The sequence below is a fragment of the Leucoraja erinacea genome, chromosome 9 (assembly GCF_028641065.1).
Source record: "Leucoraja erinacea ecotype New England chromosome 9, Leri_hhj_1, whole genome shotgun sequence".
NCBI classification, from domain to species: domain Eukaryota; kingdom Metazoa; phylum Chordata; class Chondrichthyes; order Rajiformes; family Rajidae; genus Leucoraja; species Leucoraja erinaceus.
In genome coordinates, this window is record NC_073385.1 from 37,541,117 (window position 1) to 37,564,897 (window position 23,781).

Sequence of the window (23,781 nt, forward strand, 5' to 3'; positions counted from 1 at the left end):
GTGTCGGGCCAGGCTTGCAGCCAGCGCGGAGAGAAGGCTAAGTTGCTGCAGCCCTTTGTGTGTATGGCTGGTGCTCGGCTTTCGCTGGTGCCAGTAGGGGTTGGCAGCTGGCGGTCCCCAGTCTGTCGGGGAACGAGGTTGGGCTGGAGTTGGCGCTTCTCTGCGCTGGCTGTGGGCCTGGGGCCGCTGGTGTGGTCGGACCGGGTCTGTCAGTTGGCCTGGCAGTAGTTGAGCTGGGGTTGCCGCGTCTTCTCCATGATGGCTGTGATCGACAACACCAGTGGCCCCAGGCCCACAGCCAGCGCGGAGAAGAAGTACCAACTCCAGCCCAACCCCGCTCCCCGACGGGCCAGGGACCGCCAGCGTCGGCAAAAGCCGAGCACCAGCCATACACAAAGGGCTGCAGCAACTCAGCCTCCTCCATGCGGCAGCTGCAAGTTCGGCCCGACACCTCCGGCCGCCCCCGGACAGGGACGAGATGGGAGAGAACAGAGACGGCCCAGCAGCAACTCAACAGACCCGGGCCCGACCCCGACCAGGGACGAGCATGATCTCGCTCACTCACCAAAGCATAAAGCAATAAAAACAACAAAATAATCTTAGCGTTTAACAAAATACCACTAATTCATAGTTTGAAAGCAATATTTTCTTACCCAGAAGAATCAAAACTGGAAAAAAACAGAAGAAATGAAGGTCCACTGCTTTCCAGCAATGTTTATAAAATAGTGACCTTTGACCTGGGCATGAACAGTCGGAAGCAGATGTAATACTGAACTCGCTTTTACCCTGATCTGTGTCAGCAGTAGGGTTGCCAACTTTCTCACTCCCAAATAAGGGACAAAAGGTCAAAATAAGGGACAAATACCCGACGGCAATTCGTTGACCGACTCGGCCGATTCACTAAATCTATATATGGTGATAGTCTTGCTGAGCTGTATACAAAAAAAGTATTTCACTGTACCTTGGTACACATGATAATAAATAAGCCATTGAACCATTTAATTGAACAAGCTCTGATCTTACATTTCTTTGAAGCATCATAAGTAAATTTGCTTCGAAGATAATCCATTCATTTCATTTCAAAAATTTCAGTTGTATCATTTGTTTTAGAAAGTATTCTCGTAAAAATTCTTTCAAATATTTTCAATACTTTGCCTTCTGACGTTTAAATTCATTTGAGAGTATTATCAGCTATCTTTTAAATGCTTGTTAATGGTTATTTCTTCAATAACTAATCTTTCTTCTTTTAGCTTTAATCTCTAACTCAAGATGGTGTAAACTATACCAGTAATAAAATGCACACTTCAGAAGGATTAACAGTTCAACATCTATTTTGAAAAAGTGAGCGACATTCAGTTTAAACTCTCTTAAGATAAAAATTTAGCTCAGCTATTTGAAGATCAGTTTTATTCTCTCTTGTGCAGAGCACAAAGGGATGGAGTAACTTTGTGGGTCAGGCAGCTTCTCTTGAGGACATGGATTATAGGCATTTCAGGTAGGGACCTTGATGCCTGCCTGATTCCATTAGCAAATGATTAGGATTGGGGAGGGGGTGGGGGAATTAGCCCTCAGAAACTGATACATCTTGGATTTTTAAATAGTCTCTAAAAGAGGATAATAAAGTTATTAGTTAACATTAGTTAACAGTTAATTATTCAGTCATCATATTTACAATGATTCTACATATGACAAACTCAATTTTCTCCGATTCAACTGGAAACTTGTATTATGTTCCTTAGCTTTACTTCTCTATTTTCCAAGAATCTCAAAAAGTATTGCTGTGTAAAGTATAAACAATTTAAATTCTGTTATCTGTAATATTTCATGATTATTTTACGTCATCAACCATCATATACCAACTTCATTACAGAAACTATTATCCATATTAATATTTCTTTCAAAAATACAGGAAACCTTTGATATTTTCAAGAAAGTAATTTTATGATTTTTTTTCACTGATACTCCATTTTATTGGTAGATCTCAATAATGCTGCTTCCGAACGAGTTGCAGCTGACCCCATGATGTTTGATACAGCTGGCTTTCGTTAACATTGGGATTAAAGGGTACATGCAATTATAATGGTGAAAATGTCCTGCTTTGTTCCATTCAAAAAAATGTCAGTGTTGCCATGTGCTGAATTGTCTCGATAGTTTTCAACATGATTACTGCTATCATCCTTATATGATATATATTGTATTTTAACAAATAATTATCCACTACACAGGGCGGCACAGTGGTGCAGCGGTCAAGTTGCTGCCTTATAGCGCCGGTGACCCAGGTAGGATCCTGGCTATGGGTGCTGTCTGTATAGTATTTGTATGTAAATTGCCCCTTGAGTGTAGGATACAAAATTGAGATAACACAGAACTAGTGTATGGGCGATTGGTGGTTCGCACGGACTTGGTGGGCCAAAGGGCCTGTTTTCACATTTATCTATAAAACTAAAACTACAAGATATGTGCCTCCTGATGTACTTTATCCCATTTGAATAACTAATTCCATTTACAAAAAATAAATCGATCACCCTTTTATAAAATTACATATGCATTTAGAAATATTGCATATTCAGAACATATGCGTTGCTCTTTATTTCTGCATGGGCATACGAGGTGGTTCTTGATCTGATACAATATCAGCATATTGCTGCTAGGCTACTCCTCTTTCCACACAATGCAAACATTGGCAATCAAATGGGATGCTTCAGATTCATAAAAATGTGATTAATGAAAAGTATTGTCCTACCGTCTGGAAATGTAGCTTTTAACGTTTGTGTCAAGTGTAATCATACAGTACCATAAATGTAGGATTCATATTTGTGCAATTTCCATCATTTTCCAAAGAGTGTCAAGCACATATCAAGCAAAAACCCACCTACAACAAATACTCTGCATGCAGAATTTGGTATGCTTTAATACTGGATTGACTGCTATGTGACACAGAGAAATCTTTCCATGAATTTCAAATACTCTGTTTTGTAAATTAGATTTTTTTTTTTAATATTCCGGGAAATTTGTTCTGCTGTGTTCTACCTGGGGGCTGTGCTTTTCTAAACAAAAGTGTGCATTGTCACAAACAGTATTTTAAAGATAACATTTGTGAAAACAATCTTTTCATTCATCCTGGTTACCGGAATGGGACTGAAGGATTGGAGAACTAATGTAGCACTGTTGTTTACAAAGGGAAGACAGGAATAACTGAGTTGTTACAAGCCAATAAATGTAACTTCAATGTCTAACAATTAGAAAAAAAAAATACACGGTACTTACTTAGAATGACAAGGACAAATAAGGACAATCAGCATGAATTTAAGAAAAAGCATGACTGATTAATTGGATACCATGATAAGGCATTAATAAGGAGGGAAGATGAAGGTAAATCATTTGATGTGATCTACACAGATTGCTGCAAGACATTTGACAAAGTTCCCTGAAATATTGCGACAAGAAACTACATGCAGGAATCTTGAGCAAAGCACAAAGTGCTGGAGGAGCTCAGCAGGTCAGGCAGCATCTGGGAAGGGGACAGACAGGTGACTTTTCGGGTTGTGATCCATCTTCAGACTAATGTAATTAAAATTCATGCTGACTGTCCTTATTAACCGGTAACTGAAGTCTAAAGAAGGGTCCCGACCTGAAATGTCACCTGTTAAGTGTTTTCCACTAAAGTGTACTGGTTTACAAAAGAAGACAGAGAAGAGGGAAGAGAGACAACATTGATTAAGTGGCAGAAAGCAACAATCCACAGGAATGTTTGTGACGACAGGCACCACCATATAGTTTCACGATTCAATTCTTAGAATCTTTTTTTATTGCATTTAAATGTAAAGGGCATGATAAAGTATTTTGCAAATGGAATGTATAGCTGGTAGGAATGCTCTCAATTTCAATCATTTATTCCTTTAAAAGGTCATTAATCTGTGTCTCCTTCACTGCCAAGAATTCTGAAATATGTCCCTCATTTATCAATATATTCTATCTTCTAATTATTCATCAGATCTTTCATATTGCTTAATTTTATGGAAAACTGATATTTAAAATACATATAAGAGGAATAAATAGTATAATTAAAGTGTATTATTGAAAAGTCTTTCACTTTGTAAATACTGTTTGGCAAAGTGGTTGGGTATCCAATATTTCACCAAAATTCAGCATGTCAAGTTATTGTAATAATCTTCATATTATGTTTATGTTAATAAACGGCACAGAGATGCTGCTTTACAGCGTTTGCAGCGCCGGAGACAGGGGTTTCATCCCGACTATGGGTACTGTCTGTACGGAGTTTGTACCTTCTCCCCATGACCGCGTGGGTTTTCTCCAAGATCTTCGGTTTCCACCCATACTCCAAAGACATCCAGGTTTGTTGGTAAATTGCCTTGGTGTATGTGAAATTGTCCCTAGTAGCTGGATAATGTTAATGTGCAGGGATTGCTGGTTGGTGCGGACTCGGTGGGCCGAAGGGTCTGTTCCGGGCTGTATCTCTAAACAAAAAAAACTAATATATAATGGCAAGGAAATCAGTGTTCTGTTATAATGTAGGAAATCTGATAAAAACTAATGTAAACCATACAAATCCAGTAAAATGCTGAAATCGTGTTATTATTAATGACTCTTGATGATGTGCGACATAGACAGTTGTAGCCCACTTTCAAATGTGGTTTTTGGTTGTGGTTTTTGCAGCTAATATAACCTGGTGCAAGTTCAGGAAACAGATTCGCCTTTTCTCCAGAGATGCTGTCTGATCCGCTGAGTTACTCCAGCTTTTTGCGTCTATCTTCCCCATCTGTAAAGTCCTTTCAGCAAATTAACCACAAACACCTGTCAAGCAGCTTGGGGTTTCGAATATCCATGCAGTTTGCATCCATTTCATATTTCAAATGGAAATGAGGTATATGGCATTTACCCTGAGGAGTGAAAGGAAATTGGTAAAGCATTGTCAGTCATTGAAGTTAAAAAGGGGACAAAGCAGTCACAAGTACTTCATATCAATGTAAAATAATAAACTTGGTTATTGGCAAATGACAAATATCTGTATAACAGTAACTTAATGGATCCAAGATGGAAAGGTCATAGATCTACATGGCGACCAAGTTGAATACAAGGCTTGTCCCATTTGCCCGCATTTGGCCCATATCCCTCTAAACCATTCCTATCCTATACAGAGGGACCTTCCTCTGATTATAGTCAATAATCCAAACTTCAAGTCCTTCAGAAGAATATGAGAGAAGATGATTCTGTGTCATATTGAACCACAGAATTCACATCCCCGACTGGTCTTGAATGAGGGTCTCGACCGGAAACGTCACCCATTCCTTCTCTCCAGAGACGCTGCCTGTCCCGCTGAGTTACTCAAACATTTTGTGTCTACCTTTGGACTTGAACATTCATTTCTTTTACTTGGGTCAAGAGAGTCAAGAGTTAAGAAGTTCACAAGTGTTTAGAGCAAGGTTGTTCTGGCACCATTCCAGCAATCAATCTCCCTCCTACTATTACTGTATTACAAACATTAAGTGTAAGCTCAGAATACAAACATGAGCATAAACAAGGAGCACCTGCCACATTGTGGCAGGAAAGGTTGTAAAGTGTGTTGAAGTAATGACACAGCCTTTGTTGATGTCAACCCATAGTAAGACTGCGTCTACTGTTGATTAATTTGTTACAATTACATCTTGCATGCCAGCGTGTCACAGACATAAGATGAAGACAAATTTGTGTGGACATCCAAATTTGAGAGGAATGCTCCACAGTTGATTGATGGATCAGGCCTTCTGTCTAATGGATACAAAGGCCTTGATGAGGTCAAAAATTATCATGTATCCTAGTTAGTGCTGCTTCATCATGAAGCTGGCCATGGTGAAGATCATGAAGTCTTGTGCCTGTAAATAGATAAAATCGACAATGCAGTTCAGGGAGCGGTGGAGGATGATTACTATGACTTTGTCTGTAGTAATCTGCAGGGACCGCCTCGTGATTAATTAAGTCCTATTTGTCTTTTTGTGAAGAAGATTGTGATTACTGCATCTCTGACGACCCCTGACATGTTCTCCTCGTCTCAGGAAATTTTGAACCAAAGTTCCTGTCTGCCAAGTAGCAGGAAAACTGTGCATGGAAAAGTCTTTGTTGTTTTGCAATTGGCATCTGTTTTTTTAAGCTCATGTGTGGAGCGGTGGTGAGGCAGGGCAGATAGTTTTTGAACAAATATTTTCCTTTCAATGCAATGACAATGTGTCGATGCAGCCAACTCACATTTCACAATTAGTTATTTCTCATAGTTCCCAAAAGCTACACACTACTGATCTGCCTTTCACAAAATCATATAGAAACCACAAATTAAGAGGTTATTTCAGCTCATCAGTTCATAATGATAGCTACTTTTGTTGTATTTTCTTGAACTATCGAATAAATTCTGAAAATCTCTTCTATTCTCAGTACCAATCACTAATTCTAGAAATGTATTCTGCAGACTTGCAAAATTGTATAAGATCATGTTATGCTGTTTTCTGATGGTCTGATATATATTAATTTTAACTCTTGCCAGTTAAGTAAGAGGACGAACCCCAATATTCAACAAGGCCTATTGTGAATAATTTTGTACACCAAAATCAGTAATTTGTGCTTGATCAAGAATGTATTTTGAACTGAATGGACGGTTGTAATGACTATTCCCCTAATTGTGGAGGATATTTGGTAGAAGGGATGGGCCTATAGCAACCACAATAGCAGAGCTGGTGGGATATCTGGCCGGAAGTGACAGTAGAAGACCTTACATGTTTTTATATTCCTGTGAAACTAATGCAAAATTATCAGGATCAGAACCACTGTAGTAGTATCAAACAGATAAGGGACATCAAAAACATTGGAGCAGTAGCGCAAATGGGAATTGTTGTACATAGAGGAAATGGGGCGGCACGAGGTTAAAAAAAGACGGGATGTAAGATATCAAAGAGCTAGAGCAGGACGTAACAAATAAGAGTCAAAACAGTCAGCTGGGAGAGCTGAGGAAAGTGCCATTTTTTTCTTACCAATAGAAGGGAACAGGGGGACTGGAAAGTGAATAGGAACATATTGTAAAAATCTTGTCTGCTACAAATTTGGGGAAAAGCAAGAAATGCTGAAGGAACTCAAAGTGGTCACGTAGTATCTGTGGAGGGAATGGTCAATATTTTGGATTGGGACACTTCTACATACATTTAGGGAAGGAGCTTTTACTTAGGGTCTTTATAGTAAAATAATAAAGACTTTGGCAAAGAATTACAAAATTCCTACAATGTGATTGAAACAACTTCCTTTTTTTAAAGCAGAATGTATTAAAAATAAAACAAAAAGACACAATTCTCTGAAGGGCATTCTCGCAAATGGAAGATTATGTTTTTCAAATTGAAAACACAATTAACATTTAAGAGCAGGCTGGTTTGGAGCAGACTACTGTTGTGACAGACCTGTTACAAGTCAATAATGACATTAGCATTTGAAAACCGACTAAATAACAAACAACTAACTAGGTATATAACTACTCATGCGAGTTAATTTTAGACAGAGTTATATTCCAAGAAAGGAAGGAGAAAGGAAGAGGCAGAAACTGGGCTGAATGAGAGCTGAGAAGGGGAGGAGAAAGCAGGGACCACTTGAAATTAGAGAAGTCAATGTTCATACTGCTGGGGATTAAACTGCCCAAGTGAAATATGAGGTGCTGCTCCTCCAATTTACGGTGGTCCTCACTCCGGCCATGGAGGAGGCCCAGGACAGAAAGGTCAGATTTGGAATGGGAAGGGCAGTTGAAGTGCTGAGCCACCGGCAGATTAGGTAGGTTAATGGGAACAGAGTGGAGGTGTTGGGCGAAGCGATCGCCAAGCCTACGCTTGGTCTCACCAATGTAGAGCAGCTGACACCTACAGCAGCGGATGCAATAGATGAGGTTGGAGGAGGTGCACGTGAACTTCTGCCGCACCTGGAAAGACTGCTTGGGTCCTTGCATGGAGTCAAGGGGGGAGGTAAAGCGACAAGTGTAGCATTTCCTGCGGTTGCAAGGGAAAGTGCCAGGAGAGTGCTGGTTTGGGTGGGAAGGGACGAATTGACCAGGAAGTTATGGAGGGAGCGGTCTCTGCAGAAAACAGACAGAGGAGGAGATGGGAAAAAGTGGCCAGTGGTGGGATCCCGTTAGAGGTGGCGAAAATGTCGGAGGATTATTTGTTGTATGTGGAATGGTATGGTGGAAGGTGAAGACAAGGGGAACTCTGCCATTGTTACGAGTGGGGGGCGGGATGGGGAGTGAGAGCAGAGTTACGGGATATAGAAGAGACCCTGGTGCGAGCCTCATCGATAGTAGAAGAGGGGAATCCCCGTTCCCTATTCACTCCGATGCCCTGATGTGGAACACCTCATCCTGGGTGCAGATGCGGCGTAGACGGAGGAATTGGGAGTAGGGGATGGAGTCCTTACAGGAAGCAGGGTGGGAAGAAATGTAGTCCAGATAGCCATGGGAGTCAGTGGGTTTATAGTGGATGTCAGCCAGTAGTCTATCGCCTGCGATGGAGATAGTGAGGTCAAGAAATAGTAGGGAAATGTCGGAAATGGTCCAGGTGTATTTGAGTGCTGGGTGGAAGTTATTGGTGAAATGGATGAAGTCAGTGAGTTGTGTGTGGATGCAGGAGGTAGCACCAATGCAGTCGTCGATGTAGCGGAGGTAGAGTTTGGGGATAGGGCCCTGGTATGCCTCGAACAAAGATTGTGCGATGTACCCTACAAAGAGGCAGGCATAGCTAGGGCCCATGCGCGTGCCCATAGCTACGCCTTGTATTTGGAGGAAGTAGGAGATAATGATCAGATTGATACTCTAATGGTGTTAGACACAAGGAACTGCTGATGTTGGTTTACAAAAAAAAAAATCAATGGGTCAGGCAGCAGTGTAATGTTTCGGGTCAAGACCAGTCTGAAGAAGGGTACCAATGTGAAACGTCACTTATCCATACGATACGATAGAACTTTATTTATCCCAGGAGGGAAGTTAATTTAATCCATGTTCTCCAGAGATGCTGCCGGACTCACTGAGTCACTCCAGCACATTCCGTCCTGGACTTCGTCCACTGTTAGTGTGAGGCCCAACATAAATTGGAGGAATAACACCTCATATTTCGCTTGAGCAGTTTACAACCCAGCAGTATAAATATTGATTTATCTAACGTCAGGTAACCCTTGCTTTCCCTCTCTCAGTCCCTCCGCCATACTAGTTCTCCGACTAGTTTCACTGTCCTCCTGATTAATATTACTGTTTGTATGCCTCGTTGTCACCTTCCCCTCAGCCAAAGATTAACTATTCTACATTTCCTTGATCAACATCTGCTTTGATCTGTCCTTTTCACACCTTAATTTCATTTTGCACCCTTCCATATCTTCAGGTTCCCTCTCCCCTGACTCTCAATCTGAAGAAGGGTCTCGACCCGAAACGTCACCCATTCACTGGTGTCGACTGGGTGCGAAATATCGTGTCAACGCTTCTCACCTTTGAATGATACAACGGGAGATTTGACATTAACCTTGATTTCACGTGAAGACCAGGCATCTGTTGCCAACGAATTGGAACGGTAAACTTCTGACTCTGGCCACCATGGAACAGCTTGAACTTCTTCAAACAGAATGACTTCCATTGTGAGTAGAATAGACACTAACGTTAAGCCGTACTGCTTATCGTTATAAATTATTGATCTTCTATTTGTGTTTCCACTGTAGAGACGCGGTGAGAAAATCATCTTTGCGAAGTCATCGCTAATTCTCCCCTCGGACTGCAGTTAAATGGAAAGAAAGTTTGGGGTAAAGAGTCGGTGGACATCTAATCGCATTTGGCACGGTTGGAAAAAAAAAAGACACCAGGCGGTAGCGATACAAATTGCACATCGATGCCAAGGGGTATAGAGACTCGGAGCTGCACTCGGCCGACGCCGCGCGTTCGGGACCAGATGAGCCCAGATCCAGGTCACGCGCAACGTCACGGTGGGTAGATGAGTGGATGAGCTCGCGCTCGCCCCCGCTTCTTCCTGTGTTGAGTTAAACGACTCGGGGTCGACCAATGAGAGGAGAGGTGTTGGCGTGCGGGTTCTGCCCCCTTATGACGTGTGCGCGCGCGCGCGGCCGAGTGTGCCGGGGGGGGGGGGGGGGGGAGGAGAGAGAGATATCGAGCGAGTGGAGGAAGCGGCGGCATCGGCATCAGCAGCTGGAGTTCAACGGACTAGGGAGAAGGAAGCGCTTTCTTGTTTTTGCCACGGAGCCGGTAAGACAGTCATTGGCGAAATGGACAGAGATGACCAGCGGACAGGTCCATCCCTTGACCCCGCGGCACTTGAAACTTAGCCGGCGAGTAACGTACGCCGCCCGCCCGCCAGCCAGGTGTTGGGGGACTCAGTTGGCGCGACTTGTTCCGCGTTTGGGACGGGCGGGCGTGTGGCCACCGAGCGGTGGCTGCCGCGCACATTGCCGGCCTGTGGCGGGCGGCAACGGTTATCATCGCTCTCCCCACTTCCCCTACCCACTGTTGATCGCCCGGCGACGGGCGACGAGTAAGTTTGCTGGGGAAGTTTTTTCCCCCCTGAGCGGATGACCGGTGCCGGTGGCTCTTGAGCGCCGGTTGTGTGTTGTATCTATTTTCTATCGCTCTCGCACACATCGCGTCGTTATCTTAAAACGTATATTCTCCCTCCTATCTGACAGTACACCCGTCCGACGAGAGGATGCCGCTCCTCCACCGTAAGCCATTCGTCAGACGAAAGCCGCCGGCCGACCTGAAGCCTGACGAAGAAGTTTTCTATTGCAGGACCACCGGCGAAATCTTCCGGAGCTACGAGTGAGTCGCCCGGTGGCTGAACCAAAGATGCTGGGAATGATCATCAGTAGGAGATGGGTTGGGGAGCGACGGGGAGGGGGGTGTTACAGGCACAGCCCTTCAGACGGGCGCACTTATCATTTTTGTTTAAAATCGCCAAATTATGATTCGAAACCAACGTTAACGGCACGGGATTTGGTGAGCGCTCTTCTTCCATCGTCCCCTTCCTCCTTCCCCACTCGCCAAGCCTCTCCAAAACCCGTGGCGGCTTGTCAAGTGCTAATAAACTCGTGTCGATTGTGAGTAGGCCTTGTGCCGTCGGATCATGTAAATGTATTATACCGTGATGGCTGAGTTAAAAAAAAAATCATGTATCCACTCCCCGGTCTTTCTCAACGGATTTGCGCCAATTCGAACGTGGTTTAGTTCTCTTTTATTCTCGGGTTTAGATGTGCCAAGTTAGGGCTTTATTTTTTTTAATCGTTTATTCCGGAGGGACGATTTTAGTTTCTGGGCGACATGTGGAGAGCGTGGGTTGTTTAGCTGGCTTATCCGAATTGTCTCTTTTGTATCAGTACTCGTTAATGGGCCTATTTTGGAGAACCGAAGGCTTCTCCTCTTTTCGGATCAGTGCTAGAAGTTATTTTCGCAGTATCGTTTTATGATGTCTCTTTTTAAATCGTGGCCTCTTTGACTCAAGTGTTGGATTCTGTTATTTATGAGATATTCAAAAGATTAAAGGCTAGTTGTGATCAAGTAGTGGCTAAAAGGATGACTTACTTCAAAAGTATGGGGATAACTGCACAGTCGTGTGGTCACTAATAAATTATGTGATTTCGTAACCACCCAGTTTGTGTAGAAATTTTTATTTTAGTTGAGCAATTTTGATGTTTTAAACGAAATTGAATCCGGTTTGAAATTGAGTGGCACAGTGAGTGACTCCTTATGCTTGTTCCGCGAATCACTAAAATGTTGTCCCTCCACATCATTTTCCTGCCCAATCCAAATATCCTTTGATTCATATAATATTTTAAAAATAACAATAATCTCGGTATTTAAATACTTTGTACCAAGTTTTCATGGGTTTCTCAAGTAGACAATGCCAAAAATTCAATACCTTTCTTGTCTGTTCTGAATATTTATCTCTTGTTGTATGTTATCTATGGTTCTGGACCACCCCAGCCAGGAGAAACGACAACTTCCTTTCCAAGTCTGAAGAATTGCCTTTCATTCCTCTAACCTCAGTGCTTACACAAGAAATCTGCCATCTCAAGAATCAATCTGGTGATCCATAGTTGCCCTTTCTCTGTATCAAATAAACTTGCCCTTGGATGTATAGACCAGACCTGCAGAGTTTCAGATATCTTTTGAGGGATGTATATAAAATGACTAAGAGTCTTCTGTTTTTGTACTCAAACCTCTTGCAATGTAGTCCAATGTGCCATTTGCCTTAATTACTTGCTGTGCCTGTATGTTAAACCAGTATGATTCCTATAGAGATGCCCAGATCCACCAGAAGGCTTTTATTCTCACACTTATAAAATACCCTGGTGTTAATTTCTTTCTACTAAAGTGGGTGGCATCTACATTTTCAGCATTATATTTTATGTCACTTCCTTGCCTATGAAATAAGATCCTCTTAAAGCATCTTGCTTGCAGACTGTACATCTAGTTGACGTTTATCTTAGTCATAGTGTGATAATGTGGAAACAGGCCCTTCGGCCCATCTCGCCCACACCGCCAACAATGTCCCAGCTACATTAGTCCCACTTGCCTGCGCTTGGTCCATATTCCTCCAAACCTGTCCTACCCATGTACCTGTCTAACTGTTTCTTAAACGGTGGGATAGTCGCAGCTTCAACTACCTCCTCTGGCAGCTTGTTCCATACACCCACCACCTTTGTGTGAAAACGTTACCACTTGGATTCCTATTAAATCTTTTCCCCTTCACCTTGAACCTGTGTCCTCTGGTCCTCTATTCCCCTACTCTGAGCAAATGAGTTTGTGCATCTACCCGATCTATTCCTCTCATGATTTTGTATACCGCTGTATGATCTCCCCTCATCTTCCTGCGCCCCATGGAATAGAAACCCAGCCTACAACCTCTCCCTATAGCTCACACCCTCTAGTTCTAGAAACATAGAAATTAGGTGCAGGAGTAGGCCATTCGGCCCTTCGAGCCTGCACCGCCATTCAATATGATCATGGCTGATCATCCAACTCAGTATCCCGTACCTGCCTTCTCTCCATACCCTCTGATCCCCTTGGCCACAAGGGCCACATCTAACTCCCTCTTAAATATAGCCAATGAACTGGCCTCAACTACCCTCTGTGGCAGAGAGTTCCAGAGATTCACCACTCTGGCAACAACTTGTAAATCTTTTCTGAACCCTTTCACGCTTGACAATATCTTTCCTATAACATGGTGCCCAGAACTGAACACAATATTCTAAATGTGGTCTCACAAATGTCTTATACAACTGCAACATGACCTCCCAACACTCAATACTCTGACTAATGAAGGCTGAAGTGCCAAAAGCCTTTTTGAACACCTCGTCTACCTGCGACTCGACCTTGAAGGAACCATGCACCTGCACTCCTAGATCCCTCTGCTCTATAAGGCCTACCATTTACCATCTTCTGCATACCTGGCACTACATTCCGAATTGTGGCCAGCACACATTCCAGAGGCACCCTATTGCGCCCAACAGCATCCCACCCTGGAAGTAGTGCATTTATTCCTACTTGGATGACCATGGTGATAAACTGCAAATTATAGTGGTAAGGCAGAGCTGGAAAGACTATCACATTTTAACTGCCTGAAGAAGGGTTTCAGCCCGAAATGTTGCCTTCGCTCCATAGATGCTGCTGCACCCGCTGAGTTTCTCCAGCATTTTTGTGTACCATCACATTTCAACATGTCATTGTATGGCAGATGAGATTATGGGTTGAGAGAAGGTGGGATATTATAAAACAAATGTGTCCATTAACCAATCGTCTGTCCATGCCAGAATATGACCTCCAAATCGATGTGCTCTAAGTTTGTCAATAACCTCTTGTGCAGTGCTTCTACTCTTTTCCTGGCGGTCTGAACAGCATATTAACTGGTTCACCCTCAACTACTCTGTTAATTCCAATCTCAAAGTAAAAGGGCCAACGGATTTCCCTTTATGAAGCTGATGTTGACTCTACCGTTTCAATTTTTATTTTCTAAGTAGCCTGTTACTACTTTTTGACTTAAGATTCCAACAATTTTTCTCCTATTGATGTCATGTTAACTTGTCAACAATTCTCAATATTTGCCTCATCAGTCAAAATCATTCTCAAGTCAGTCGACTTTTGGTAGATGACAACTAGTGAATCCACTTTCACTATAGCCATCACTTTAAACACCAGGAAATGTCTTCATGACCTGGGTTTTGGCAAAAAGCAAAGTGCTGGTGGAACTCGGCAGACCAAGCAGTAAGTGTAGAGGGAATGGACAAGCAGTGGAAGAGCAAACCAGAGCATTCCACATGGAATGATCCTTTAGGATGCTGACAGGGTCTGGTGGCATCAAAGTTGTAACTTTCATTTGTTATATTAGCAGGATTAGGCCGTTTGGCCTATCAAGTCTACTCTGCCATTCAATCATGACTAATCTAACTTGTCTTCTCAACCCCATTCTCCTGTCTTTTCTCTATCACCCTTGACACCTTCAACTCAAGAATCTGTCAATCTGTGCCTCGAGGGATGAGGCAAATCATCCCTTAGTTTGAGAGATTGTTAGGTTGAGATGGGGTGGTGGGAAGAAAAGGTAAGCAAAATTGAATATATTCATTTTCTACCTACATACGATTTAATTACTTTTTCTTTTCGCAGTGACTTTTTCGAAAGAACCATACTTTGCAACAGTCTAGTCTGGAGCTGTGCTATTACAGGAAAGCCAGGGCTGACTTACCAGGAAGCAGTTGAGTCGGAGGCCAAGGCCAGACAGAATCTTCAGAATTTCCCGGAGCCACTGGTGGTGCCCATCCTTTACTTAACATCACTTAGTTACTGTTCACGACTCCATGAACTATGTGATGATCTGTACATGTATACTCAGGATCGATATTTTGCTGGAGAGATAGTGGAAGTAACCAGTCTTAATGGTCTCAGGTATTGACTTAAGTTAAAATGTAGACACGTTAGAAGGGGATTTTTTTTAAATTCCACCCCATAACATTGGTGCCCTTTATTTATTTGTTTATGCTTTCACATTCTCCATAATGCAGGTTTTTTTCGTGTAAATGTGCAGGTCATAAATGCAAAGTGCTATATCACAAGTTCATTTAAGTTTCCTATTTTGTATGCCCAGTTTTCAATGTGTTATTTCCCATGTTATGATCCTGTGGAGGGTACTTGTCATCAACGCATTGATCAATTGAATAATGGAGACAAGGAACTGCAGATTCTGGAATCATGAATAAAATGAAAATTGCTGAAGGAACTCAAAGTTGGACAGCATTTGTGGAGAGAATAAGTGGGAGGCATTTTGTGTCGACATCATTCTGATGACAGGTCCACACCAAAAATGTTGCTCATCCACTGTTAAAAGTTGCTCCCTAACCTGAATTAATTCTAAAACTTTGGAGTTTGATCATTGAATAATAATTTCATTTAATTGTGACAACATTGAATACCTCTCTCTAGCCAGTGCACATGCATTCATCCCACTATTTCTCTTCATCCCACCACCCACATCCACCGTGTCCCTTTCCACATATCTCCCCCTCTAACTATAACTTTCACTCCTGTTATCTTATGTTTCCTTTTCATATAAAGCTTTTGTCTACCCATCTGCTACCCCTCCTCCCATCTGCTACCCCTCCTCCCCGACTTGTGTAGGGAGGAACTACAGGTGCTGTTGTACACAGAAAATAGATACAAAATGCTGCAGTAACTCAGTGGGACAAGCAGCTTCTCTGGAGTGAAGGGATGGGTGATGTTTCAGGTCTTTGAAAAGGGGTCTCGACTCAAAACATCACCCATCTCTCCAGAGATGCTGCCTGAACTGCTGTTACTCCAGCATTTTGTTGTCCACCTATCACTTGCCAGGCTTTGTCCCGCCTCTACTTTTCCCGCTTCCAGCTCCCTCCTACTACAATCAGTCTGATGAAGGGAGGCAAACCAAAACATCACCTATTAATGTCCTCCACAGGTAACTGAGTTACTCCAGCACTTTGTTCTACTTATTCAAAAAATGGTTTATGTCTTGCCTTACATTTAACTTACCACGAAGAACACTAAATCAAAGCAGTCAGCTTCATGTCACATTGCAAGGACCAAATGTCTCACACAAGTTAGTTGCTGCATTGAAATGATATTATTTAAGTAAATTATCACTGTAAAAGCCTTGAGACTAATATGTTATTTTTCTATTTTCAATTGGAAGTATTCACTTTTTTATATACAGTTCATCCCAGAAATAAAATAGCTTCTGGAGTTAATATAATATGGTTTCACATGTCCTCAGATATTTGGATTTTTTTCCTTCTTTTTCAAGGGAGGAAGCAATGGCCCATTGATGTTCAGTTTACAATAGAAGTATATCAATAAAATGGAAGATGAAAAATGTGCACTGAAATCATGACATAAATACAGATGTTGAAATTAGTTATTATATTCTCCATAGTAAATTACAACAATTTTCAGGTTTCAGTGTTTTTTTATAAACCCATTCCAATGGAAGTTAAAGATTTGGGTTGGGAAAGTATTTGACCACATATATACAACAATTTCATATTGTGACGACAATTATATGATGGAAGATACGAACACCTGCATGTTGATGTTGAGATTGTAGTGTTTTTTTTTTAAATGTTGTTTTTTGAGCACTTGTATACACGTAACTTACGAACATCATAAAGCCCCTGTCCCACGATGCGAGTTTACGCAAGAGCTCTCCCGAGTTTAAAAAAAAAAAAAAAAAAATCAAACTTGTGTTTCTTCATCACGAGTATATTTTTTACTCTTAGCCATTTTTCACAGTGTTGAAAAAAACTTCACGAGTTACCGCGTTTCCCGTGTACCTGCCGTTAGCATTACGAGCCGCTACGGGACATCCACGAGCTCCGACGTACCCGCTGCGTACATTCTACGTACTTACCACGAGTTTGATTTTTTTTTTTAACTCGGGAGAGCTCTTGGGTAAACTCGCATCATGGAACAGGGGCTTAATTCTACTTGCAGAATGCAGTTGTTTGAATGTCAAAAAAAAAACTTTGATATTTTCTTTCTTTAATTAAAATCGGGCAAGGATATTTTCTTTAAAAGAACCAAATGCCACTTAATATAACAGCATTTTTGGATTCAAAAACACGTGGAGTGCAAAATGTTTTGAAAGGATTCAAACCCTTGTAAAAATTAGCTTTCATCAGCAGTTTCTATTTTACACTTGGACTAATTTTGTTTTGATAGGCAAACATGTAAGGTTTTGGAAGTTCTGACTCCACCAATACTAAATGGGACTGCTAATGGACACATAAGCAACAGAGCTGAAGATGTAGTGATTGTCATCAGTGATGAAAGTGACAATGAGGAACGATCCAAAAGTTGTCCAGTTTCTGTGCCAATTGGGTAAATATTTACATTACACGTTGGTGAACCATGTATTTTTAAGCTATTTTGTTACCACTGCTAGGTCATGGTTAAGGTACTTGACAAGCATCATAAAGTGAAAGATGATTAGAACAATTATTGACCTAGCTCCTTGTGTGGAAAAGAGACAGCACAATAGTTTGGATATAGGGTAATTTCACGAAAAGTCACTGGGTCATAGGTCTTCACGCACGGAGCTGCAAAATCCAACTGGGGTACAAACGTCACTTCCAGTACATGTTATTAATGCTAGAAACGCGTACTTTCAAACCTGTTAAAAAACGCGAAAACAGTTAGTTTTTGCGCTATAAATAACTCTGCCAGTTGGGGTGACCGTGAGACACAGCTATCCTCGTTTAGAGTTCCAAAGATTAAGAAAAATGAAGGTAAAGAGAAGAGAGAGCTGAAGGGAAAATAACAGCGGAAGTTGTTGGCCGTGCAGATATAAAAATAGAAAATATCGGGAATTATCGCGTTTGCTCGCTGCATTTCATCAAAACTAAGGCATTATTGATGTTTTCAAGGTGGGAGAGAGATGGGGCAGGGCAGAGCATGAACATAGGCAAGGGGATTATGTGATAGGCAGATTGTTGGATAAAGGTCAGAGAGAAAGTGACAGGTGTGAGCCAGGGAGGATAAAGAGTTGCGAATTGTTAAACTCAAAGATGGAAAAGTTGCAAATGTGTCCATTTTAAATTGTACAAGTGGAGGGGTAGGGAAGAAACCCTTTGCAGAGTCTGCCTGGTTTCAGTTGATGGGAGGTTAGGGAGGGGATGGAGGGAAAGAAAATGGTGAGTTTTGGGGAGAGAAAAGGGGTATGTGTGTTACTTAAAGTTGGGAAATTCAATATTCGTACCGTTGGCTTGTATGAGTTGCTGTTCCTCCCGTTTTCGTGTGGTCTCAGTGGAGGAGGCCCTGGACCGAAAGTTCAGTATGGAATTCAAAATAGCATGTCTGAGTATTTGTACCAACAATGCTAGTCAATTAAAATTTCCGTTTTCAATGTCTTATAAATGCAAATGTGTAATGTTCTAATACATTGAGCTCAAGAAATCCATGTTGGTGCTTACTTTGTACAGTCTTAATTCCATTCTCGTTGATTGTTCTGAAAATACTAAACATTCTAAATCTCCATGAAAAGAGGACGTTTTGTTGGGAGATTGATACAAAGTATAGTGTTCCTCTGAATTTAGAAATAGCAGAACTAGCTCAAAAACTGAAAGATCCCCTTTCCTCAATTTGACAACAAGTTTCAAAGTTAAAATTAATCTGCGGACTGATTTCCAATCAACTTTTTGTGGGCAAAATCATGATGCATTAACAGAATCTCAAAATTGTAACAGATTATACTAAATCAGTCAGTCTGAAGAAGGGTTTCGGCCCGAAACGTTGCCTATTTCCTTCGCTCCATAGATGCTGCTGCACCAGCTGAGTTTCTCCAGCTTTTTTGTGTACCTTCGATTTTCCAGCATCTGCAGTTCCTTCTTAAACACAAGATGGCAACTTGCTTGATGTAATTTCTACAAATGAAATAATGATAGCATAAATGCTGCTGTTGCACAGCTTCATTGACCTAGGTTTGATCCTAACTGAATGTGCTGTCTTTGTGGAATTTGCATGTTCTTCTTGTCAATACGTGTATTCTTCCAGATGCTCTCATTTCCTCCCAAATTCCAAAGTTGTATTGGTTGGTAGGTTAATTATCCATTATGTTCATGTGTGGCAGTAGAACTGAGGGGAGATGTGTGAGAATAGTTTGTAGGGCATTAAATGGGAGGAATGGGACTGATGAGAATGTTGTGACAGCTGGCACAATGGGATGAAATGTCTACAATGTCATAAGAAGACATGAAACAGCAGTAAGGAAACAATTATTTGTACAAATTTTATATTTTACTATGAATAAGGAAAAGTATATTAATCTGCAGTATTTCCTGTGTGGAGACAGGGAATTATAAGCAAGTTAGTTAGTTTATTGGCCAAGTATTCACATACAAGGAATTTGCCTTGGTAAAATTATACAATTTTAATTGGAAACATGATTTATTCTGTTGAAATATGTTAGTGAGCATCCTGTTGTGGGGTGTTGATGGAAAATAAGTTTCTCTTTGGATGCTTTGTGGCACTTAAGTGCGGATCAAGTGCGGTAAAATCAATTACAATGAAATACTCTCTGGTTTGTCCTGTTCACTGGTATAACCATAAGGTTTGGATAGAATTTTGAGTTTGGATAACCTTTTCAGATTCCTTTTTGAAAACCGCACTCAAATCCAGAAAAGCTAGTTTTATTAATGGTGGAACTTTTGCTGCTGCGTAAATATCATGCCTTAAGTTTAGCTCAAGGTTCAAGGTTTGTTTATTGTCACGTACCAATGAAGGAACAGTGAAATTCAGATTGCCATACAGTCATACCAATAAAGAGCAACAAGACACCCAAATTTTTAACATGGAACATCCACCACAGTGAATCCCACTTTCCTCACTGTGATGGAAGGCAAAATTTCAATCTGCTTCCCTTTGTTCTCCCGCGGTCGGGGCAGTCGAACCTTTCTTTGTCGGGACGATCAAGCTCTCGCATCGGGGGGAATCTCAGCTGCCCGCGTGGGCGATCGGACTCCCGAGTCAGGGCTGGTCAAACCTCTTGCGGCTTGGACCTTCCCAATGTTGGTCGGTGGGGGCGCTGCGAGACGGCTGCCCTGCCAGCAGCGTGTTCGTTATTTCTACTTTTTTTGGTTTTCAGTGTGTCCAAATGTTTGTTTTAGTATCTCTTAGTGTGTCTTCAGATTCAGATTCAGATTCAATCTTTATTGTCATTGTGCAGGGTACAGTACAGAGACAACGAAATGTAGTTAGCATCTCCCCAGCAGAGCGAACATAGAATAATGAGCAATAAATATATATACATACATACAGTAGTCTTGTGTGAGGGGGGGGGACTGCTTGCGGTCGCCTCCTCCACGGAGAGGTGACTTCCATGTCGTCTCCCTCGCGGCCTTACACCATGGATCGAAGTGGCCTTTCCCAGAATTGGCGCCGGAGTTTCACCAGCGGGCGCAGCGTGGACTTTTCATCGCGGAGCAGGCGAGGCCTTGGTGGGGTCGCCAGAAGGGAGTGCTCCGATCGCTGGCACGTGGACTGTTACATCCTGAAGCCGCGGTCTGCGGAGCTTCTAGCCGCGGGCGCGGCGTCCGGAGCCTGGGGTCCCTCGTCGGGGATCCCCGGAGAAGAGGTCCAACCGCCTGCCCGCGGCCTATAACATCCTGAAGCCGCGGTCTGATGAGCTTCTAGCCGAGGTCCTGGCTTGGACTTACCATCCAGAGCGGGATCCCTTGTCGCAATAGCCAGAGAAGAGCTACTGCGGTCTACAACATCCTGAAGTCTCCGGTAAGAAAGTGCCGATTCGGGACCTCCAGGCTGCAGATTGTGTTTGACCGTCCCGACGAGAGGGCCTGTACATTTGGACGTCCATGCGGAGGTTTATGGCCTCGACCACGGGGATTGACTGAACATTGTGCCTTCCACCACAGTGGTGGATGTTTGTGTTAAATCGTATTGTGTGTTCTTTTTTAATTGTACCGCTGCTGGCAAATTCATTTCATTGCACCTTCGGGTGTATGTGATGAGTAAAATTGCCTATTGACACCAGTCTCTACCCGAGACTGCGAGCTCCTCGATGTTGAAATCCGCAGGAGCGTTGATCCCAGGCAAGGGATTGCAGGCTCCGATAGTAAGTCCACGGCCCCATGGCGGGGCTCAAAGTCTGTCTCGAGCAGTGCCGCCAGCTCCATGATGTTAGGCCGCAGAGCGACCAGAGATACGATCCTGAAAAAATTGCATCTCCGGCAAGGTATGAGATTAAAAAAAAATTCCACTGACCCTACCCCCACCCCCACATAAAACAAACAATAGAACACCAAAACATACTCTTTAACACGCACTTAAAATAACAATACGGAAGAAAGGACAGACAGACTGTTGGCGAGGTAGCCATTGCTGTCACCACCCAGTAGCTTTGATCCATTTGACGTTCTGTAAATAGAGTAATTAAAATCAATGGAATATACTGTGTATTTAGCATTAAAATATTGATTTATATTTCACTAAAATGGCTGGCACTGTGTTCACAACTTTCATAATCATATCAGCGTGAAGTTGAGCATCTATTAAATGAGAATAGTAAAATATTGTTAAAATGCGATTGTGATTTTTTTTTTTGCAGGAATAAAAAGGGCAAGATTGATATGACTTTATTTAAGTACAAGGTGAAACCACTTAAAACGGAAGGAAATGAAATCATAATTAAAGCTTCCCAGATGACGTGAGTATTCATGATGAGTTGTTTTCCTGGAAGGTGAAAGGGGAAGGGGCGGCATTGTGGCGCAACGGTAGATTTGCTGCCTTACAGCACCAGAGGCCCAGGTTTGATCTTGACTACAGGTGCTGTTTGTATGTTCTCTCTGTGACTGCCTGGGTTTTCTCCAGGCACTCCGGTTTCCTCCCATATTCCAAAGATATGTAGGTTAATTGACTTCAGTAAAATCTAGCATACAGATTGCAAAACTGGGATAACATGGAACTAGTGTACGGGTGATCATCGGTCATTGCGGACTCGGTGGGACGAAGGGTCTGGTCCGCACTATCGCTAAACTAAAATTAAAATCCAGTTAAAATAAAGTCTAATCTCTGGAATTCTATATCTCAGAGGGTCGTGAAGTTCGGATCACTGGAAATATCTAAATGAGGTGGTATTTGCAAGATTATTAAATAGAGAGAAATATGCAACTATCCCAGATGAGTTAATAAGCTGTGATCACAGTGGAACGTGGTGGGGGGGGGGGGGTGCAGGCGGTCTGCACGACTTTTTTTTGTCGTGAGGTACAAATATGAAATTTTATATTTGTGTTGCTGTAACTTGTGTTTTCATTCCTCTTAACAGTCGCAAGAAAAATCAGTATTCCCGAGAGAAGTTAAAGCTATTTCTCAAACAACATTGTGAGTTGCGACACGGCATGCTTAAGGTTAAGGTAAGAATTATCTTCGTGCTAGATGATATTTGTTGTATTAATGTTATCATTGGAAGATGAGTGAAAGCTTTGTACTTAATCCTTCTAAGGGCTGTCTTTATAATCTGCTTTCATATTGTCTCAGTGTATTCTTTGAAATGACAACAAATATGCTGCATGAGATCTTGAAGGAAATACTTCATACCCAGAAAAATTCATTTTCTTTGCAGTTTCTGTCCACTCAAATTATCCTATTTGCTAATGAAATCTTTATTCTGGACCAACAACACATAGTATAGGATTTGAAGTTGATTAATACTGCTTTAATCTGGTGATGGAAAAAAAACATGCAGTGTGACAGGTGCTTTGAGTGACATTCATTTCCACTTTGCTGTCAATTTTGGATTTTTTTTGCTTTTCATTCCATGATTCTCAGATTCCTTTTTGAACTACCACTAGAGGGCGTAGGAGTTTTATCTTTGTAAATGGTAGATAAGAAATTACTAATTTTATGATTTCAAAATGGATGCTACATTGAATCATTAGAAAAAAAAGTTTAATTGTAGGAATAGGGTATTGTGAGTTATTGCTTTATCACTATCAGCTGCACCCAAGGTCCTCAATTCTGGACTAATTTGAAATCACAAAATGCTACAAATACTCAGCAGTCATACAGCAAAGAGATCGGGACGGGTAAAAGGGTTATTACCTCATGGTGGTTAATCTTCCATTAGAACACTGTTTATTCCTATTTGTGAACAATTGAATGACAAAATTACTTGAAAGTTGGAGAAATCAATTTGGTGATCAATATATCAATCAAATTCTTGTGTTTAATTGAGGGAGTAACATTATCAGTGTTCTAGTTATTTTCTTTTGTGGATGCATTTAATTCCAATGTGTTCACTTTTGTTCAGTCTACAATAGTGGATAAATACAAGCTTTCAGAACAGAACTTTTCATACTTGTTCCCGGATGATGTGTCATCATTTACTTTGAGTTCTAATAAAGGGCGAGGAAGGATTCCTAAGAACTGCTCTTCATTCACACATGTAAGTATGATGTCATCTATCCACGATAACAGGCAAAACTGCAAAACCTTCTGGTTTCTAAATAATTGAACTAAGTTGTGAAGGATCAGAATTTTGACTAAATTTACAAAATATTTTTGGTTTATGGTATCCAATTTTGTAATTACCAGCTTTTAAAGGTTTTCATAGGAATTTGGTATGAAGTGTAGCAAGTAGCTTAAAATCCAAATAATATAGATTTGTCAAAATATCAGGACTTTATTCCAAATCTATTGATACCTTAACTTCACCAAACCTTATTTTTATTATTTTTTTA

General features: G+C 41.7%; 1 protein-coding gene and 1 long non-coding RNA gene across 4 annotated transcripts in view; one reads left to right on the forward strand and one right to left on the reverse strand.

Moving 5' to 3' along the window:
* Window positions 1-2,888: 2,888 nt before the first annotated feature.
* Window positions 2,889-9,991, reverse strand: LOC129700251 (uncharacterized). The gene is made up of 2 exons (XR_008724011.1): window positions 9,497-9,991; window positions 2,889-4,901 (listed from the first exon to the last, which is right to left on the reverse strand). It is a non-coding gene; the product is annotated as an uncharacterized LOC129700251 (long non-coding RNA).
* Window positions 9,992-10,143: 152 nt separating this feature from the next.
* The window catches only part of baz1a (bromodomain adjacent to zinc finger domain, 1A), an 82,813-nt gene continuing 69,175 nt past the window's right edge, over window positions 10,144-23,781 (forward strand). The window contains exons 1-7 of one of the 3 annotated variants that reach the window (XM_055640558.1): window positions 10,144-10,261; window positions 10,699-10,831; window positions 14,672-14,950; window positions 17,252-17,410; window positions 21,651-21,749; window positions 22,368-22,455; window positions 23,352-23,486. In XM_055640558.1, the coding sequence (XP_055496533.1) occupies window positions 10,719-10,831; window positions 14,672-14,950; window positions 17,252-17,410; window positions 21,651-21,749; window positions 22,368-22,455; window positions 23,352-23,486 (873 nt within the window). In that variant the 5' untranslated portion in view covers window positions 10,144-10,261; window positions 10,699-10,718. Of the gene's footprint in view, window positions 10,262-10,327; window positions 10,548-10,698; window positions 10,832-14,671; window positions 14,951-17,251; window positions 17,411-21,650; window positions 21,750-22,367; window positions 22,456-23,351; window positions 23,487-23,781 lie in introns of those variants that run through there. The other 2 variants (XM_055640556.1, XM_055640557.1) reach the window with 2 other exon arrangements.